We start from the raw sequence: 20555 nt of genomic DNA on the forward strand, positions 1-20555 counted from the left end.
GAGTTCAATATGTGTTATGACCTTAAAACTGCTCTAATCTATGTTTTTTCATACTGATGAATGCTAAAAGTACTTATGGGATTCAGAAGGGATTGCTAACAGCCTGTTAAGCCCAAGAGAAACTCCTACTCATTTCCCTCATCTTCCTTTTTGCAAAAGAGTTAGGTTTACTGTTTTATAAACACTGTTTGTTACTGGACCAAAGGTAGCCAAGCAAAAATCAGCATCAGCTGAGGTTTTAAGATGGTAAACATTTGGATCTTACAGAACTTACAGTCTTACAGTTTGGAAAATTTACTTACGCATGACACTTAGTGATATTTTTCTTCTTTTGGAAAACTTTTTAAGAAGGGGGCTGCTGCAGCCTCAAGTCAGACTTGTGTGTTGACAACATATTGTTCAATAACAGTCCACCTTTAATTTCCTTTCCCACAATGATCCAGTATCATAGGTGTTGGTTAGTGTTTCACAGTGAGCTCCAGTGGGATGACAGAGCAAACGAAAGAGTTATTGTTTTTTTATAACTTTATTTTTCAGAGTGTGAGTCACAAATGTAATAGAACTTGTATATACAGCAGACCAAAAAGCAAAGAGACAAAGCTAACAGATGAGAATACATTTACACAAATACATTGACTATAAACAAAATAGACTGACAATAGATAAACAACTTACAAAATAAAAGGAAAAGTAGAATACAAACAAAAATGGACAAAGTGGTCCACTTTTTATTAGTTGACTTTTTTTTTTACCAGTATTACATATTGTGCTATTTGCTGTGAGAATTAAACTGTGTTACTGTTTTTACTAGGTAGAGGTTTAATGTAATAATGGTAAAAGTAGTAATCCCTATTATTGTTATTTTAATTGTTGTCAGTTTACTTTGTTTGCCCCAACCTTTTTACCATAGTTTCCCATTTTGCCCACAAGATTTTTTACTCTTTTTTTGAACTATAAGAAGTAAGGATGGGTACCAAATCAGGTACTTTTATAGGTACCAACCGAATTCTGTCAATAGTACCAGGTACCGATTCATGTAAAACCAAAAGGTACCATGTTTAGGTACCTAAATGCATCATTGTGACTGTGAGGGAGTGGGAGAGTAGGCAGTTTTCCATAGTGGACTTGAACATAGCATTGCAAGGTTATATATTGAAGAATAAATGTGCCAAGTAAAAAATTGTTATATTTTATTATTAAACAAATTGATATTTGTAACCACATGAACACCAAAAAAGTACCGAAAATTGGTACCGTTGAGTACCAGAACAGATTGCCAGATACCAGGTATCGGTACCATATTGTTTCAAATATGAAAGGAACCCATTCCTGACCAGAAGATCAAACCTTCTTTGTCTTCTCAGTGATTAACTTATGTATTTATTTACTAATTTATTGCACAAATAAGAAATTAAACCTAGAAGAAAGGAACCATACATAAGGATTTCGTAGAAGAACAAAACAAAACTGACCAAGCAACAAACAATAATATCAGGAAATGTGCAGTGGGGGCTCCCTCCTAGAACGAAATCTGGTCATACATTCGCACAAATACACAAATATATTACAGTAATTCAAACAAATAAATAAAGTTAAACAGGGAAAAAAAACAATAAAGTGTTAGCAAAAGAGAGATTGGAGAAAAAATGATGGTGGTAAATTGATTAGTTGATCCAATAAAAACTGTGTGGTATGTTTCTTGAAAGACTTTAAACTGGTATGGTGTATGTTTCTAATGTGGCTAGGTAACTTTTTTCAGCAGTGGGGTCCTCTACATCTAACAGAGAATGGCGAAAATGAACTCCTGAAAGAGGCTTGATGTTTTGAGAATTAAACTGAAATAAATTTCTAGAATAAACAGAGAGTAAGTTATTAACTTCCTCTCATACTCTCTGCAGATCTGGGACACCGCTGGACAGGAGCGCTTCCGCAGTGTCACTCATGCCTACTACAGAGACGCCCATGGTGAGACACAAACACGACTTGAAACATGTTTATTTGTACACAGTTTTAAGACATTTTTTTCCTTGAGACTCACTTAAAATATAAACAACAACCTCTACTTGATTTTACCCTACTTTACATGAAATTCATATGACAATCAGGTGGGTGCCTTGACATAAGGGGAGTCTTAGTTTGAAAATCTGATGTTTTTATAACCACACGATGTAATCTACACAGGTGTTTCATGGCAGAAAAAAACAATTGTGCAATTAAATATATGAAAAAATGTCTTGTGCATACAGGGCTATAAAGGTAACATTTTTAGGCTTAAGATAAATATGCAGACTCCATGTGTATCATTACAGATACACTGTAGTGATTTTTTCATAACAATTACAACTTTGAGCTGTGGATAAGATTGCTTTCTGCTGTGCACTTGAATCAAGCACTGAGGTTTTATATCTCTCCTGCTGGGAGTGAAGGACATTGCGTTCAGAATTCATGGCCTCTTTGATGATCTGCAATCAGTCACTCCCAATGGGTGCATGAGTCTGCTTACAAGTGGCTCTACTCTTATTCATAATGGTGTCATCATTAGCCGTTCAGGTTCATGTAGGAAGCTCTTACCGGTGACACTCATGTGTGCTCAGAAATAGCTTTTAGCTTATATCGGATCTAAAAACCTGAACCCTTTGTACTTTTTTCATGTTACTTGTTATTCACTTCATGTTGGAGTTTGTCATTTCCTCATCAGTATGGAGCGTGCATCACATCATCTGGTCTTTTAATCTGGTGCCTTCAGCGTTCCTTGTGCGATCAAAGGGAAGTTTCACCTTCTGAATTTGTGTTTTTAAGGTTTACACAGTTAAAGTAAGCACGTATCGTGTGTGTGATGGACTACATGCATAAATCTCTCGATGCAAATCATTTGCATTTGTTGTAATGGTTTGGCAGGTAGCCCGCATAGTAATGGTAGGATTTATTTGTCTCAGTCTGGAGGCTGCAGATCCCAGACGGCAGTTAGCCGGTTCAGTTTCAGGCAAGATTCCTTGATGCAGATCTTCCTCCATCAAAATCCCACTCTTTGATGGCTCAATGCCAGGATTATGGATTACCATGCAGCGTATCACTGCTAGAATTGCATATGCAGGATCTCTGTGTGGTTGTGCATTTCAAACAAATGTGCAACCCTAGCTCCAAATTGTTTGAACACGTTGTGAAAGGTCGATTAAGGCAGATTTTAATGGTTTGCAAATCTTGTGAAATTAAAATGCCTGATCATCTTCTTTTAATTACACTTTTTAAATGTTTGGTGAACAGAGAAACCAGTTTCTGGGATTTCAGCCATTCAAACAGCTCACAGGCTCATTTGTCCTTTTTTCATGATGCCCCAAAAGTTTTCAGTGGATGACAAGTGGACTGCAGGCAGATCTGTTTGGCTCCTAAATCATTTAATACTGACATACAAAAAGCCTTTCCTGGGAAAAAAATGCATTGAATGGATGTCAGCACATGTTGCACCAAAACCTCTGTACGCTATATAATACTCATACCAATGGTACCTTTCCAGATAAGTAAGCTACCCATGGTTCAGGCACTGATGCCTGCCTGCTTTTGAACTTTGCCCTTAAAATAATCTGGGGGTCACTCTCCTCTTCAGCGCAGAGGATGTGCTGCCATGATTCATTATATACACCCGTCTGTCACAACATTATGAAGATTGTTTGGACCCCTTTCTTGTCAAGTCAGAGCCAAAACAGCCCAAACTCCACTGGATCCCTGAAGGTGCTCTGTGGTATCTGGCACCAAGATGTTGGCAGCAGATCCTTAAAGTCCTGAACATTTCAAAGTGAATCAGACTTGGTTGTTCAGCATCGTCCATCAAATGCTCAATTAGATTGGGATGCCGGGAATTCGGAGGTCCAGACAACACTTGCATGTTAATCCAGACCACTTCCTTTTACTGCTCTGTAGTTCAATTCTGATGCTTGAGTGCCCATTGCAGGGGCTTTTGGTGTTCGATCTGCAGATATACAACCCAATGGCTGAAATACACCAGATGTGTCTCTGTTTCGTCATGACAACAGATCAAATAGGTTCCCATTCAAGTCAATGTGTCATCTTACAATGGATCTGTTCCGTTGCAGTCCGTAAGCGTGTCTGGTCCTTTACGTCAATCATTCCCAAAGTCTGGGCCCTGACCCAAAGGTGGGTCTCCAGAGATTTTTTATGGGTCACCAAATTAGTTTTCAAAATGTTTCCACGAAATTCATGCTTTCCTTAACCAGAATAAATCTCCCCTCAATGATTTGTTTAATGATGATTGGCTCCTCACACTTTCATAGCTGGTTATGTTTTCATTGTGAAGGGTCATCAACAATGTTTACTGTGACTGGAAACATGTAACTGTTTTTCAAAAGTCAGATGCCATGAGCTTGCTACTCAAACAACCAAAGCCAAACCAGTCTATAGTCAGTGCGACGGGCACCAGCTGCAGAAACTGAGCTGTTACAGTTTATTACTGCTGTGAAGTGATGTCACGCCGAAAAAGAGGCATGGACGGGAGCTGTCACCTTTGTTTTGATGAACATTGCATCTTAATATCTTGTCCTGAATATCACATGACTGGGATACAATTCTGAAAAGCAAACAGACCAACCCATCACAGTAAAAATGTGAGTATTGTCAGAGTGTTAGCCTAACAAAGCTGTAATGCATTTGTCAAATATGTTATATGTTAGGCCTGTTAGCTGGTACAAAAGATGTAAAATGATGCAGAACCATGATTCAGAACCCTTTTTTTTATCTTTGCACAGTTATCCTGTCGATTTAGAGATGACACATTTTGGATTGGGTTATGGCTTGTTTCCCCAAAAATGTGGGTCACCTGAAAAAAAGTTTGGGAAACACTGCTTTACGTTGCAGTTAAAACACAGCCATCCTTTTTCTATTTCTGCTGTGATGCACTAATGTAGTTTAGGGAAAATCAAACGGGACAGGAAGTCGTGCCTAGAAACTACCTAAAAACAGCCAGCGACTTTAAAAATAAGACAAAAAGTGTCAAAATCGATTCGTTGTCAGCTTGACTTAGACAACAAACGGACATAATGAGCAGAGTCAGACCAGGGGTCATCAGGTTTGAGGTTTTACAGCCCAACTTGGAACTTCTTGGTCTCAGGACTCCAGTTGTCAGTCAGTCATGCAGCTTGTCTAAATGAACATGCAGGCGTGAGTTGACAAATGCTGTCAACACGCAAGTACGTTCCATCAGAACCAGTGAGAAAATTTCCAGCAGTTTAAGCTTCAGTAGTTCATGAGTTGGATCAAATCACACCCAGCTTTTACTTTCCTTCACTGAGCCTTGGCTGCCCATGACCCCGTGGCCTGTTCTCCAGTTCCCCACGCTCTGACCCAGTCATCAAAACACCACAATCTGACCTTTGTCGAAAAGCCTGACATTCTTACATTTGTTCATTTTTCCTGCTTCTATGACATGAGCTTCAGGGACACGTACATATTTCACCCACTGATTGAAGCTGTTGTAAAGAGATTAAAAAAACTCACTTCAGTTGTTGCTCATATTGTTATGGTTGATAGGTGAATAGTTTCCTCTTTGCATGGTGCACTATTCACTGATAACTCTGTGTAAAGCTGATGCATGATGTGCTACTTTCAAACTGCAAAGTTTGCACTTGACTGCAGTTTCTCTTAGTATTCAAAAAAGAATACAATTTCAGTGAAAATAGCTAAAATAACCTCCGATAAGCGAATGATCATAACATGAAATATATTGGAGGTCTTGCAGGATCTATGGCAGCTTGGTAGACTAAATGAATACCTTTTGTTTTAGTGGTGATACCAGGAGGAACATGTCTCCAATCATCATCTGAATTCTCAAACGGTAATCCTATAAATGGTTCCTGCTGTGATCTGCTGCATTTTCTGGAGCTTAACAGAGTCCTGCTTCAGAGACAGACTGTCAGCGAGGCTTTGAAGTCTCTGAGGTGTTGAACCAAAGTTTCTGTTACTGATGTTTCCCCGGCTGTCAGTGCGTTGTTCAAACAATGCACCTACACATGGATCTTACTTTTATATTGTGTGCAAACTCTTGACAGTCAGTCTCTGTGCGTCTCTTGAACTCTGAAAACAAACTCCACAGTCTTCAGTGTGTCCTCTTGTATCCCCACAGTGGAATGATCACGTAACATAAGCAGATGTAGAGGGTGAAAGCATAATCTCTGATGACTTATAGTTCTTCAACATTAAAGTGAATTAGTGAAAAACGCCAGCTGACCTTGAGCAAAGCTGAGTGTTGAACTTTGTAATTTTAACAGCTGTCTGACGCAGGTAAATGTATTGTGAGAAGAGTTGGAATTTAAAATGTGCTTCCATTGTGCAATGAGTAGTATGCTCTACTACTCTCAGTTCTTCTCAACTACTGTTGAATGACTACACTGGAAAAACTGAGATCTTATCAAATGATTTTGCCTGATTTTCAGTAGAAAATGTCTTTTCATGCTTAATATAAGCCACATTCACCTGACCAGGTTAGAGAAATGTCTTCTTTCAAGTCATTTAAAGACAAAAGTGAGGTCTGAATCTCTTGTAACAAGTTTTAAAAAATCTGCCAATGGAACAAGAGAAAAGTTACTTGTATTAAGACATTAATCTAGTTTTAAGCAAATTTACAAGCAAGTTTCTCTTTTTCCATTGGCAGATTTTTTTTTACTTGTTACAAGAAATTCAGACCTCATTTTGTCTTTGAATAACTTAAGACAATACATTTTCATGGGCTGACCAGATGAATGTGGCTCATGTGGAGCATAATAAGACAATTTTTACTTAAAATAAGAAAAAAAACACTTGATAAGATCTCGTTTTTTTCAGTTCATGTTACAAAAAAATAGGTTAAACTTAGATTCACGCTACTCATGATCACCCTGATCTCTTTAGCTGTTTAATATCAATATATGTAAACAGGGTGTTCGATATGTAAAGGGTGAAATGTAAGTTTAGTGGGAGTGGGCTTTATTTTGTCATCCTGGTACCTCTGTAGTAGCTTTTTGTGAGTAACAGCTAAAATAAATTCAGCCTCTGTCTGAGATGACTCATTAAGCTGCTGTACCTTTCAGGATGTACGCTCCACAAACCCCCTTCCCTCCGATTGGCCGGCCCTCTGGAGGCTTGTTGTGGGCAGAGCTATTGGCACCCTTGGTGTTTAATGGTGTGTTACATTTGTACTCGGAGGCCGGGATTTACAAGTTACAAGTAGAGGGAGACCGATATATCGGCCGGCCGATATATCGGGCCAATATTTGGACATTTGTCTCTATCGGCCATCGGCTGTATTTTCTTTTAAAAAGCCGATTTTTGATCCGTTGTATAAAATGACGCAATTTTTGATCAGGCACAAAAAAGATGAGCACCTCAAACTTGTGGAACCACTTGGATACATTACATACTTTTGTTCAAATTATATTAATAAGTTTAAATTTCTTTTTTGACATTTTAAGAAGAGTGTGAATGTTTACTACTGCTTGTTACATTGTGTGTTTACTCAGACAAAATATTTCATTGTTTTGAAAGCTGAATAAATGTTCAGAGGACTGGACATGACTTGTTGTAATAGATTTCTTTTAGTTGCTCAGAAATTGCTGCATTTCACAAAAATGTGATAAATATATATTTATTTAACAATCGGCCTGAATATCAAATTGGAAAAATCGGCTATGCATATCGGCATCGACTGCCCAAATTTGGAAAGCATCGGCATCGGCCCCCAAAAAACCCGTATCGGTCGACCTCTAGTTACAAGTGGGAAATTCCTACTAGAACGCCCCCTTGAGTTAGAATTTTCTACTGGGAATTCTGCAGATTAACAGCACCCCTGAGTTTACAATCAAAATCAAAGATGGCTGCCCTGGGTGTAAACAGTAAAATTCTGTTTATTTTAACATTTCTGACAAGTGTTTTTCACACTAAATCATCCATTATGTCAGTATTGTATGATGTTTCTATATAGAAATAATGCAGTAGTGTTATATACATTCTTTGTGTGGTATGCGTGATTTAAAATGTAGTGGGTGCTATCAACAAGTAACAACAGCCAATAACTTGACAACTGGGACACTTTAACTTGATGATGGTGTCCTCTCTTCCTAGTATACACTGGAGATCAAAATTAGAGAACACACCACAATTTTACAAATGTAAACTTCATTCCATTGTCCTCTCATAAATGTATTCAAACACAAGTTCAAGGTCAGTTTTTTGAGCATATTGCACCAGTTAAATTCATTCTGAAACACAGAATCAAAAACTTAAATCAGATATTCAAGAAAGGACACTGATCAAAATTAGAGAACACTTTCAGATCCCTCCATGTAATTGGTGTTAGTCTGGCACCTGGTGCCAATATCCTTAACTATCTGACAAACCCTATTTAACTGGCAGCCTAACTTCCAGTTTTCACTGACTTCACAAGATGGCAAGCCGTTCTAAAGTCACAGAAACCCTCCGGCAGCAGGTTGTCCAGATGAAGACCAAAGGGATGACCTTGTCAGCAATAGCAAGAGAAGTTGGGCATTCCAAATCTGTGATATCCAGAATATAACATCTCTTCAAAGCCACAAATTCATGTAAGTCCACCAAGAAGTCTGGTCGTCCACAAAAGACAACTGAAAGAGAGGACCGAATAATATGGAGAACCTCAATGGACAATCGGTTTAACACTGCAGCTGAAATTGCTCGTCAGTTCAGTGACCAGCAGGGTAAGACAATATTTCGTCATACAGTGTCTCGACGTTTGAGAGCATTTGGACTGGAAGCCCACTCTGCAGTGACCAAACCTCTCATTGGCAGAAAGAATCAAAAGGCTAGACTAACCTTTGCTGGGGAACATGTTGTGTGGACAGAAGAAAACTGCTCCAAAGTTCACTTCAGTGATAAAAGCAAGTTTAATTTGTTTGGGTCTGACGGAAAACACTATGTTTGGTGTCGGACTGGGGAAAGACTGAACCCAAAGTGTGTAAAGAAGTCAGTGAAAGGTGGAGGAGGAAGTGTTATGGTGTGGGGAGTGTTTTCTGCAACGGGAGTTGGGCCTTCAATACAGCTACATGGCCCAGTGAATGCAAATGTGTATAAAAGCCTCCTTCGACAGCATTTGATTCCTCACCTGCATTCATCACCCAATCAGTCAACAATTTTCTTGCAGGACAATGCCCCTTGTCACACAGCAAAACAAGTAAAGCAGTTCCTTAAAAGTGAAAACATTGAAGCAATGAATTGGCCAGCCCAGAGTCCCGATCTAAACCCAATAGAGAATCTCTGGGAAATCCTTGGAGACAAAGTTATGGCCAAGAAACCGACTACTATCACTGAACTGTGGAAAAGACTGGAAGAAGAGTGGACCAAAATCACACCAGAGCAGTGTGAGAGACTGGTTATGTCCTGTGGTCGTAGATGTGCTGGAGTAATTCACAGCAAAGGCCTGTACACTTCCTACTAAGTTTTGATCATTGTAACCTCCATAAAATGATGTTATTATCTTTCTTTGTACTACAGGCGTTGCTGTTCTTTAATTTTGATCATCATGTTTTTTACAAAATGAAGTTGTTTTTGTCAGTGCTTTATGTTTTGATGTAAAACACTGTTCCAGTGGTATGGCATTGCCACCACAAAGAATCCTTTAAATGTTGAGCATTGAGGATTACATTGTTTTGGAAAAAAACAAGTGTTTATAAATTGTTCTCTAATTTCGATCTCTAGTGTAGATGTAAAATCAACATATCACAAGGCAGTAATGAGATCCTTATGACCTCATAATTTGAGCAGGTCTCGTGAAGATCTTGCGCTATTTTTAGAAAAGAGTGATTCCGACTCAGGGATTTCTACAACTCATAAATTATGCAGTGGTTTCAAAAATCTGCATTTGTTTAACATCAAAATCCAGCAGTCACTTTATATTCATGTTTGAAATATGGGAAAGCGTAAACCTGTAAGCGTAAAAGAAGCCTTGAATTGCCTGGAACCATTGACAGGGTGTGGCATGTTGTCTTTTTAGTGATAACTTTTAAAAAACAGAGTTTGGCTTCCAGATCAATGGTACAGTTTGGCTTGAATTAAGGATGCAATGGGGTGATCAATCTCAGGAAAGAAATCACCAGTTATTCATAAAATACACACAACTTTCCCTTGAAAAATACTTCACTATCCCCCACAGTAACAAAATGCATATAACTGACAATATTTCAAAGCTCGAGAACATATTGAGGTGTGGGCTGCAAATTGTTCAGCCCACTGAATCCCATTATGCAGAGAAGGCTCATTAAAATAACCTCGGCGGACACAGAGCGAGGCTCAAACCACTAAATATGGAATTGCTGCAACAAGAGAACTCGACAGAAAAATACTGCCTGCTTATTGAGAAACACAGTTGGTCCATATGGTCGGGTTTAACCCATTCAGCAAATGGGTGATAGTGTAGTCCCAGAGGACACTTACTCAGAAGGTGCTGATGTTGCTGGTTTCCAAAGATACTGCCAGCATTTCATCCAGAGGTGGGACAGTGCTGTAAAGGCTGTCAACCTCTTCTAGTTGAATAATATTGCATGTGGCAGAGCTATCATGGAGCCACAGCCCCCAAGCTGAGCGTCCTCGCTGGCACCTTCAGCCGGATGGTTCAGGTTAAAACATGATCTGAATGGCAACACTGATAAAATCAAATGTAAGAGGAAGACCACACATCTCTGCCTAATGGAATATTGAATAAAAAGAAGCATGCTCTACAGCATTCTTAATCATCCCGATTGTCAAACATCCCTACAAGAAATCAGAGGGAGTTGTGCTGAAAAGTCCATATACTGCCTCTCCATGACTAAGGGGCCGTTTACACAACTACGGTTTTAGAGTGAAACGCCAAAGGGTTGATGTATTTTGGCCTTGCGTTTACACGAAAACAGCGACCTGAAAAGCAAAGTTTTGAAAGCGGCCTCCATTTTTCTGAAGCGCTACTGCCACCGCTGCTGTGCAAACAGTAAGCCGGCGTTTTCAGTGGAAACGCTGACGTCACGCTCTGCTTCACATGTGCGCTTACAACAGTCCAACAGTACCGTTGTTATGATCGACCAAACTACCGTGTTTGTCCTGCTCAGTCTGCTGACTGTCTTACAACAAAATGTGCATCTGTTTCTCGACTTCTGTAATTAGTATTCGCCAATACACCAGATGATCAGCCCAACTGTATCCATCCATCCATCCATCCATCCATCCATCCATTTTCTATACCGCTTATCCTGTTTAGGGTCGCGGGTGGCTGGAGCCTATCCCAGCAATCATTGGGCGAGAGGCAGGGTACACCCTGGACTGGTCGCCAGTCAATCACAGGGCTGACACATAGACAGACAACCATGCACGCACACATTCACACTTAGGGACAATTTGATGTGAGCAATTAACCTGGTATGCATGTTTTTGGATTGTGGGAGGAAGCTGGAGTACCCGGAAAGAACCCACGCATGCACGGGGAGAACATGCAAACTCCACACAGAAAGACCCACCGGCCGAGGTGGGGTTTTGAACCAGTGACCTTCTTGCTGTGTGGCTGCAGCGCTAACCGTTGCACCACCGTGCAGCCCAGCCCAACTGTACTTAGGTGGAGATCTTCTAAAAGCAGCTTGAACAAGACTGTTACAGCGCCAACTACAGGTCTGGCAGCGTTTTCAGTCCATTAGCATTTCAGTGTAAACACAGTTTTTTTTCACTGCATTTTAGTGTTTTCGGATAAAACGTCGTGTGAATGGGGCCTCACAAAAGCCAAAGAAAGCAGCTGAGCCATGAGCCTGAAGATAATTTCTGGTATTTCAAAGTGGATAAAAGATAATTGAAATTACTCTAGATGTAAAACAAGGAAGAAAAAAGTAGAAACTGGCATAGTGAAGTTAACTCAGCTAAACACTGTCCATAATCACACCAGGAGTAGCTTTTATTTTACTGGAAACAGAAACAGAAATGAAATCAGTGGCTCTTTTAAATGCTGCTAAAATGTGTGCTCTTGGCAATGAGAATCATTATACTTTCTCAAACAAAGAATGAGTACAAAATAATTAATAAAAACTAATATGATACTCTACTGTGCCATCAGCTCACAGAGAGAACATCCTTGTTAGCTTGTTAACCGCTGGCTTTTAGCCAGGGAGTTTGTGCTTCATGATTTTTTTTTATTTTGAAGATGCACTTTTTGGTAGTCATCCACTGAATGCTTATCTGATGAGTACATTTTGACATTACAATGAAAAGATGCCCTTTTTTCAACAATTGTAACCATGACAACCACAGGAATTCATGTTTGAAATTCACTGGTTAACAAGGTCACTCTGTCGAACAGAACTGGAAGGTGTTGAGTCTTCTCAGTCTAGTGCTCTCATTGTCAACGTAGTGAGCCTAGATTAAAAAATATATCCAGTGATTCCTTTAACCAGCTTATATTTCTGTAAATTACATTTTATTGATACAAATTTGCCTTGGATCATAATGGAGACTTGGTCAGATAACAAGAACTTGAAGAGGCCTTCCTGCAGCACTATACGACCTCTGAACTACACAAACTGTGTCTGGCTTACAAACACACACTCCACAAAACCAAGAAAAATGATGAATGGAGATAATTTCGAGCGCCACAACTTAAGGAGCCTGAAGCAGAAAAGAGAAATAAAATTCAGCGAGAGAATGAGTGTGGGAGGGTAGAGGGGATTCAAAGAGGAAGGAGACGCTTTGAGGGAGGACGGAGTGAAAGACATAAAGGGAAGATTACGTTAGATGTTGATGAAATGCAATGCGTCCACTGTGTGGGAGAAAAAGTGCGGGCAGACAAAAGAGATTTTTCTGCTCAATTTTAAGTGAATATTGAGTGACTTTATCTTCTTCAGATGTTTTTTTAATGCTTATCCTGGTTGATCAAATTTGTGCGCACTATGATAAAATAAAATGAAAACAAACTCAGACCAGACAAAACAAATGAAATGACAGGTTTTCTCCAAGAGGCTGATTGAAAACAGAAGCTGGCAAAATATTTCACTTCAACAAAGGCCTCTGTGTCTGCAGAGAAAGAGCAACGTCATGCAGTGGACTTTAATTCAACACGCTGGTTCAGTCATATTACTCTATTAGGCTGTCTTTTACAGAGGGATAGATTTCTTATTCCTATTTTGCAGCTTAAATTTATCCTAAATTAATTCAGTGGCTCACGGTGCAATCCATTTTCCTTAATCATATGCTGTTAGGTTTGTTTATCTGGAGAAAGTAGTCTTCCTTAAGCAGCACTTAAATGCGTGACTGTTTGGGATCTGAGATAAGAATCATTTCAGAAAACAAAATCATCTCTAACCTCCAGGTACAGAAGAGGAGTGAAACGTCGTCGGTCATAATGTTCCTCATTTTAGTACAGGCAAGGTTTTTCAAACATTCATTATCATACATTTCTCATCTTTCGTAACTGTCTTAATGATTGTTGGGGAAAAACAGTAATAACTAGGGATGGGCAGTTCAATCAAAAGAGCTCTTCAATATTCACTTGTAACTATTCAAAAATTATTTGAAGATTGTTGCTGCTGCCCGCCCACATACACGTACCTGCTAACATTATACTTTGACAAATATGTAGGGGGCTGTTATAATTGCATATGTCAATCATCAAACTTACTTCTTGGGTGGCAAAGTCTACCATTGGCTGCAAGTCTGTGGACAGTGCCACACTTTCTGATGCATGCCTCATCCTCACATGGCTGTGCAAAGTTGTTGCTGACTTGTGATATGCTAGCCTAACCTTAGAGAGTTTGAACTGCACCTCATTTTCATTAATTTCATCGAAGGAGTTCCCGCACTTCTCAGTCCATTTTTGAGTGTCTCCTCATACCTTTTTTTTTTTGGCTCTAAATCCTCCAACCTGTTGACTCCTACAGTTTTATTTAGCAGACGCTTTTGGCCAAAGTGACGTACTACACAAGCAAGAAATTAAGACAAAAGGAAAACCTTAGTTAGTGCAACCGAGTGCTATAAGTTATTTGGCCACAGGTGTTGACATTGAGGCCTTGTCTACATGACAACGTTTCATCTGAAAATGCAAAAAACGCAGGGGAAAAAAATCAGTGTTTACACAGAAACACTGAGGGACTGAAAATACTGTAGTAAGCATGCTAGGCCTGTAGGTGGTGCTATAACTGTGTTGTCAAGAAGCCGCTTTACTAAGTAAAAAAGTGGAGCAACAGATGCACATTTTGATGAAAGACAGTCAGCAGATTGAGCAGCACAAGCACGACATGGTACTGTGCTACGATCGTAACAACATCGTAATGTCAGCATTTCCACTGAAAACGCCAGCCTACTGTTTAAACAGCAACAGTGTTGGCAGCGTTTCAGAAAAATCCCACTCTGGAGGCCGTTTTCAAAAGTTTGGCTGAAACACAACAAAACTTTGGTGTTTTACCCTAATACCGTTGTCGTGTAAACAGCCCCTAAGTGCAAGATATTTTCGTCTTTTTTTTGGATAATGTAGAATAATCTAGCCAATTAACCACAATCAATTGCTGCAACAGTATACTCCAACCTTCAACAACATTCAGTTAGTGCTGAAAATTGACGAAGAGCTGTGTCTGAGACCTTCTGACTCATTCTACCCCTCAGGACAAAGAAGGGAAGGGTCAGATTAAGTGCTTAAGTGTTCCCTGAACAGATGAGTCCTCAGACGTCTCTTGAAGAAGAAAGGGACTCTGTGGATCGTATAGAATTTGGTAATTCATTCCACCATTTGGGCACAACAGAGGAGAAGAGTCTGGCTAGAGATTTGGAGCCTCGTTGGGCTGGGAGCACCAGGCGTCTTTCACAAGCAGAGTGTAGTGGGCAAAAAGGAGTGTAGACCTTGAAGAGGGACCCCAGGTAGGCAGGAGCCGTTCTTGTCAATGTTTTGTAAGCCCGAAGAAGAGCTTTTGAATTTGATTCAAGCTGCTACTGGAAGCCAGTGAAGACAGATTAACATGTATGGTTTCTGGTCTGGCTCCATTCATTATGACAGTTTGTTGCTGTAGTCAAGTTAAAATAATCTGGTTTGGACACAGTTTGTTTTATTTTGAAAGTCACTGGGCCTTTTAGATGGTTTCTGTGCACAACTTCCTGTCCCGCTTTCTCTGCTCTTATGTGAATTGACGTGTAACAGCTTCAGCATCCGGCATAAAACTGCAACTTGCTGCTGACAGGACAAAGCCATCACTGCATGATATTTTTTAATGTTAATGACTATTCAAATATTCAAAAATCATCCCTAGTTACAACCACATTAAGGCTCTTCTTCATAGTAAGTGGGGTTGGAGGGGACCTTTCTGTGCTTCTATCAAACCAAATATAATTAAAATATTCATAGACATGATTAATTTACCTCCGTGTGAACATGACCTTGAGCTCAACTGTGTTTTGTATGATCTGAGTGTGAAGAGACTTTGTTTACCTGGATGCTGCAGACACTGATTCATCCCCTCAAACTCACACCGTGTGCTTTCTGTCTTGCGAAGAATGTCAGTGTCACACATGGTGCACCTTCCTGTGTTGCTGCCTTTTTGATAGATTATTTGTCAAACTTTGGACAGCTTTCTGCAGTCTGCCATGAATCATCTGCTCAAAGCTTTGTACACCTACTGTGTCACAAACAACATGCAATTATGTTTGCGCAGCAGCTCCTGGCAGATAAATACGAGTTCTATGGACTGCTGTCACCAAAAAACTGAAAAATAGAAAATGAAATTCTCATGCCGCCTTGGTTCCACAAATCTCATTCCTCCATCTTTGAAAATCATTATCAGTCAACCAACAACCTGCACCTAATTTAACCCAGTGCTGCACATATCCTGTCGTTCACAAATTGAAAGCCTCCTTGTAGTCGACCATGGAAAAGACAATGAAAACTTTTTGAAAACTTTTCTGCACCAACTCCTTGAAAACACTGATTGAACACTTTCGTTTCAGAACATTGTTTCAGGGCTCGTGGGAGGATGGAAATGATTACGGTGGCATAATTCCCTCTTTGTAAATTTCCCTCTGTTTGAATTCTACTTTGATTTATGACACATTCACAGACATCAGCCGCAGTTTTTAAGTCACTTCTGTATATACTGCAGCTCAAATCATTGGATTGCAATGCAGCAGTCACCAACAAAAAGCTGGATTGAATCCCTTAATCTCTGACTCACAGGCCAAGCATTCATAACTTTACTGTTTCTTTAAAGAGAGTTCCTTTCGTCTTTATGATTTCCCAGAACCTTCTTTTTAGTTTTTGAATTTGGTTTGAAAAATGTGAAATACTTTAAAAAATAGTTTCACCAGTGAATTGAGTGATTTTGTCAAAGTTACAAAACTTTTTCTTTGACTTCTTGATGTACTCATATTTCAGAAGGTTAAAAACTGACCAAATTTTAGTCCTGAGTGCTCAGACCAGGGCCCATATGCACATCCAATCATTAAACAAATGGAACCATTAGTCATAGCGTACTGTTATGGAATGGCCCATTTGGCCATAACTGCCATTATGGCCAACTGCCAAAAATTGGCCAACTGACTCCACCATAAAAGAGAGGCAGGTGCAGAACATCATATGTCAGGGGAACTTCCAGGAAACTTTTTCTGACAAATTTGAATTGTGCATGCATACTCTACATAAACAGCAATAAACATGGCGAGCAGTGATGGTGCCACATATATCTAAATTTGCAGTATATCTTGGGGGTGTCATAATTTTTCCAAAGGATTTATTAGATCCCTGAATATGTGCTCCCTTATTATTTTGTCTTTAACTGTGCCAGGTAAGCATGACGTCCACTTTCTTTAAAACAAGTGCAGTAATCTTGTTGTTAGGGCCTGTTACGGTGGAGTTTACTGCCCCTAAATTTTATGTTTTATTGGGAAGTTAACCTGGCTCATGCACACCACTCCACATAAAAACAGTCCATTTTCCTCATTAATGGCTGGACGTGCTTGCAGGCCCTGGTTTTACCCTGTTTCCACCAAATTTATGCACTGAAACCCTGTAAGGATTTGACTTCCCTACAATACTGTGAAACCATAACCACATTGTCTAGCTAAGTGATACACTTGAAAAAACAGATAGGTTCAAACTGAAGGAGATCAACAAGATTTGAACCAAAGACTGTAGAAAAAAAATGGACGTCGTTTTGTTTAGATCAAAGTGAGGGCTCCACAAAAACTGCTCCCCCTGGTGGCTGGCTGCAGTATAGGTAAAAAAAATCCATCTTCTCAGCCATTCCAGATTGGCTGTTTTCAAACTTTAGAAAACCAATACACCTCATTGAAACATTTCTCATGTCTGATTGTTGTGGCGATTTGAAGATATCATTTGCTGCCTTGTATTCAAGTCCTCTTTTTTATCTGAAAATCTTCATTTTTATTAGTTATAAGGGGTTAAAAACAAGGTTTTACATCAGGTTTAATGATGATAGACAGCTTCTGTTCTTGTGTATTTTTTTCAGGGATTGTAAAATATGCCGGGAGGTAGAGTCAAGAAAAGATTAGACTCTCGAAAGAAAAAAACAGTTATTATCCCTCACAGTCCTTACTGCGCAGACTCTGTGACGGGGGTATTTCGGCTTCAAAATCGCACAATGGTAAATGGCAGAGCCACGCTGTCCACTCTTTGTACAGTCTATGATTTACACAGTGCTGACCACACTCAGGAAATAAAAATTTATAAAGAAATAAAATTAAAATTTCTAAAAATGTGGTCTCAATCAGAACAGAACGTGTCCATCTGAAAGTTTACACATAAATGAGGCAAATATTTGTATTATATCAAGTTTCCATTATGCTTTATTGTTACTCGTCACTCCTCTTATTGTTCCTCAGAGATGTTCCCTCATTTAAGAATGTGGGTGTAATAATTATCACTCTAGTGTTGGTCCTTCCTCTGCCCTTTCAGTGTTTGCTCATCTACCCTTTAAACCTCTGCTCCATTGTTGTATTTGCAACTGAATCTCGTGGTTAATGACACTTCTTGATTGCTTCCTTTGTTTGCAGCGCCTCAAAGAAAACAGGGGCTGTGTATTTCACACAAACTGCTAATGTCACATTTAGTGACCTCATTTTCTATGATTTACAACTGGGGCTGCCCTTTAAAGATACTGAAACAGAACGGGCAGAGAGCCCACCAAGAAGGCAGAGAAGACAGGGATGCATGAATTCACATAAACACTTTCTCTGTCTATCTCTCTCTGTATCTGTCTGTCCTCTCTCAAACTACATCCCTGGCAGATTCTGATTTTCTTTGCTCTGCCCAGCTTGTGAGGGATAATGGACACAACACACGAGTAAGAAACAGCTCCAGGACAAGTTTAGCGCTACACAGCTTTATTACACAGTTGTCAGTCTGCATCATGCTCTTCTCCAAGCTGCAAGGTCTTCTGCCACCTTTGAAATACCTGCGCTGCCTGGATGAACTACACTAAAGACACAGAGCAGGACACGGCCTGAGGCACCTCAGGAGTTTAAAATAGGGACGCCTACATCTATTAAAGAGAATGAACATCACTTTTTGATATTTTTTCAAATATACAATAATAAAATAATAAAATATGCCTGCGCTTGTGATGTAATCTATAACACTATCTTTATATAGCATTGTCTTATTATACTTAAACAGTGTTTCTGTGGAGAAGCCTGTAGCTGTAACAACGGCAGACTTTTCTTGTGTGCAGTCATACAGGTTGGAGTTATAACAGAGAAGAATGCACTGTTCCCCCAGGATGAGTATTACCTGGGGACTTCTGGCAGTTAGTGAATTTGTCCCAAATATCAGTGTCTGATGTGGGGCATTGGCATTGAAAAAACAACGTCTGTAATTTACTCAAATTTACCGCAGACAGCCAACAGCATTTGAGAATGTGCATAATTGAGCAATGTGGTAAAGTAAGCCTTTGTGCTTAACAATCCCCTTATCAATTCTTTACATTGTGCCGTAGCCGCCGGGGCCTTCAGCTATCTTAGCTTAGCAGTTAGATAACGCTTCCCAAGAAAACTCTGATTCAGGATTTTCAGCTTGAAGTTTTACTGAAGAACTGACTTCAAAGTGTACATTACTCTCTCAAGAGCCTCATATTCAGTACATTCAAAATGGTATAAATCACCTTATTTACCAAAATAACAAAATAGCGCAAGCTTGAAGCTAACGTATATGGGAAACTGCATTGATATGCTAACCGTTAGCATACATCGGTATAACTTCAGCTTCAAAATAGAATTTCAACCTTCACCACAGAAAAGCTTAAGGGCAATTGAAAGGCTCATGGCTGACTTCATAACTACAGAAAGCTTCCAAACGACTTAAATCATTGCTATAACCACTTTGAGACACTAGATGGCCTACTTGAATTATTGATATATTACAACACAGTACATCTACAACGCATTGTGTGCAATTTTTTACCTGTTTCTGTATAATAATGCTCAGAAATATCCAGACTCAGGGACCAATTACATTTTATTCACTTACAGTTTAAACTCAATTAAATATTGTTGACACAGAAAACCTGTAAAGCTACTTTTTGTTCCAAGAAAATTCACAAAATATATTAATAAGGGAATCGATAAAGAATCAGATTGATAAGCAGAATCAATAAGGGCATCGGTATTGACAAAATCTTATCAATTCTCATCCCTACCAATCAGTAATCAGTGAAGCCAACCAGAAAAAAAGGCTTCAGTCTGCTAGGGAGCTTAAAGATTGGACTCTGAAGCAATAAAAGAAGGTCATGTGGTCTGATGAGTCCAGATTGACCCTGTTCCAAAGTGATGGGAGCATTAGGGTAAGAAGAGAGGCAGATGAAGTGATCACCCATCATGCCTAGTGCCTACTATCCAAGCCTGTGGGGCAGTGCTGGGGTTGGGTGTCTGGGGTTGCTGCAGTTGGTCAGGTCTAGGTTCAGCAACAGTCTGTGCTCAAAGAATGAGGTCAGCTGACTACCTGAATATACTGAAGATACTAGATTGGCCACCACAGAGTCCAGACCTAAACCCCTTTGAGAATCTTTGGGATGTGCTGGAGAAGGCTGCACAGCGGTCAGACTCTACCAACATCAATGCAAGATCTTGGTGAAAAATGAATGCAAAAATGATGGAAATAAATCTTGTGACATTGCAGAAGCTTATTGAAACAATGCCACAGCAAATGCATACCGTAATCAAAGCTAAAGGCGGGCCAATGAAATATGAGAATGTGTGACCCTTTTTTTTGGTGGCAACTTTTTATTTGGTTGGACATAACATTGGCACACGCTGTTTCTTAAAGCATGCTTCAAAGCAGAATCACTTCAAACCCATCCACTGAATTATTTCAGTTTGCTTATTTTGCAAACAGGGCTCTATAACAATGACTCAGAAGAACTTGAATCTAAATGCCATCTCAAACATGTTCACAACATCTGATGCAGCCTTCTTCTTAGGAGTTACATTCACACTTTGTACCATCAATCTGAATCTTTAGGTGCGGGATTATAAGTGCAACAGTAAGCCAATTTAAAAAATGCAGACAAACTTGTGTGACTAGAGATGGGTACAAGTAA

The 20555-nt window shown here is 39.5% G+C and overlaps 1 protein-coding gene across 1 annotated transcript in view; it reads left to right on the forward strand.

Moving 5' to 3' along the window:
- rab26 (RAB26, member RAS oncogene family) overlaps positions 1-20555 on the forward strand; it is a 115470-nt gene that overhangs the window by 44583 nt on the left and 50332 nt on the right. Inside the window, exon 4 of the mRNA XM_074697152.1 lies at positions 1899-1965. Within this exon, the coding sequence (XP_074553253.1) occupies positions 1899-1965 (67 nt within the window). The remainder of the gene's footprint in view (positions 1-1898; positions 1966-20555) is intronic.

The sequence above is a fragment of the Halichoeres trimaculatus genome, unplaced genomic scaffold (assembly GCF_033239565.1).
Source record: "Halichoeres trimaculatus isolate MK-OKI-2021-1 unplaced genomic scaffold, fHalTri1.1 fHalTri1_scaffold_20, whole genome shotgun sequence".
In the NCBI taxonomy this organism is placed as follows: Eukaryota; Metazoa; Chordata; class Actinopteri; order Labriformes; family Labridae; genus Halichoeres; species Halichoeres trimaculatus.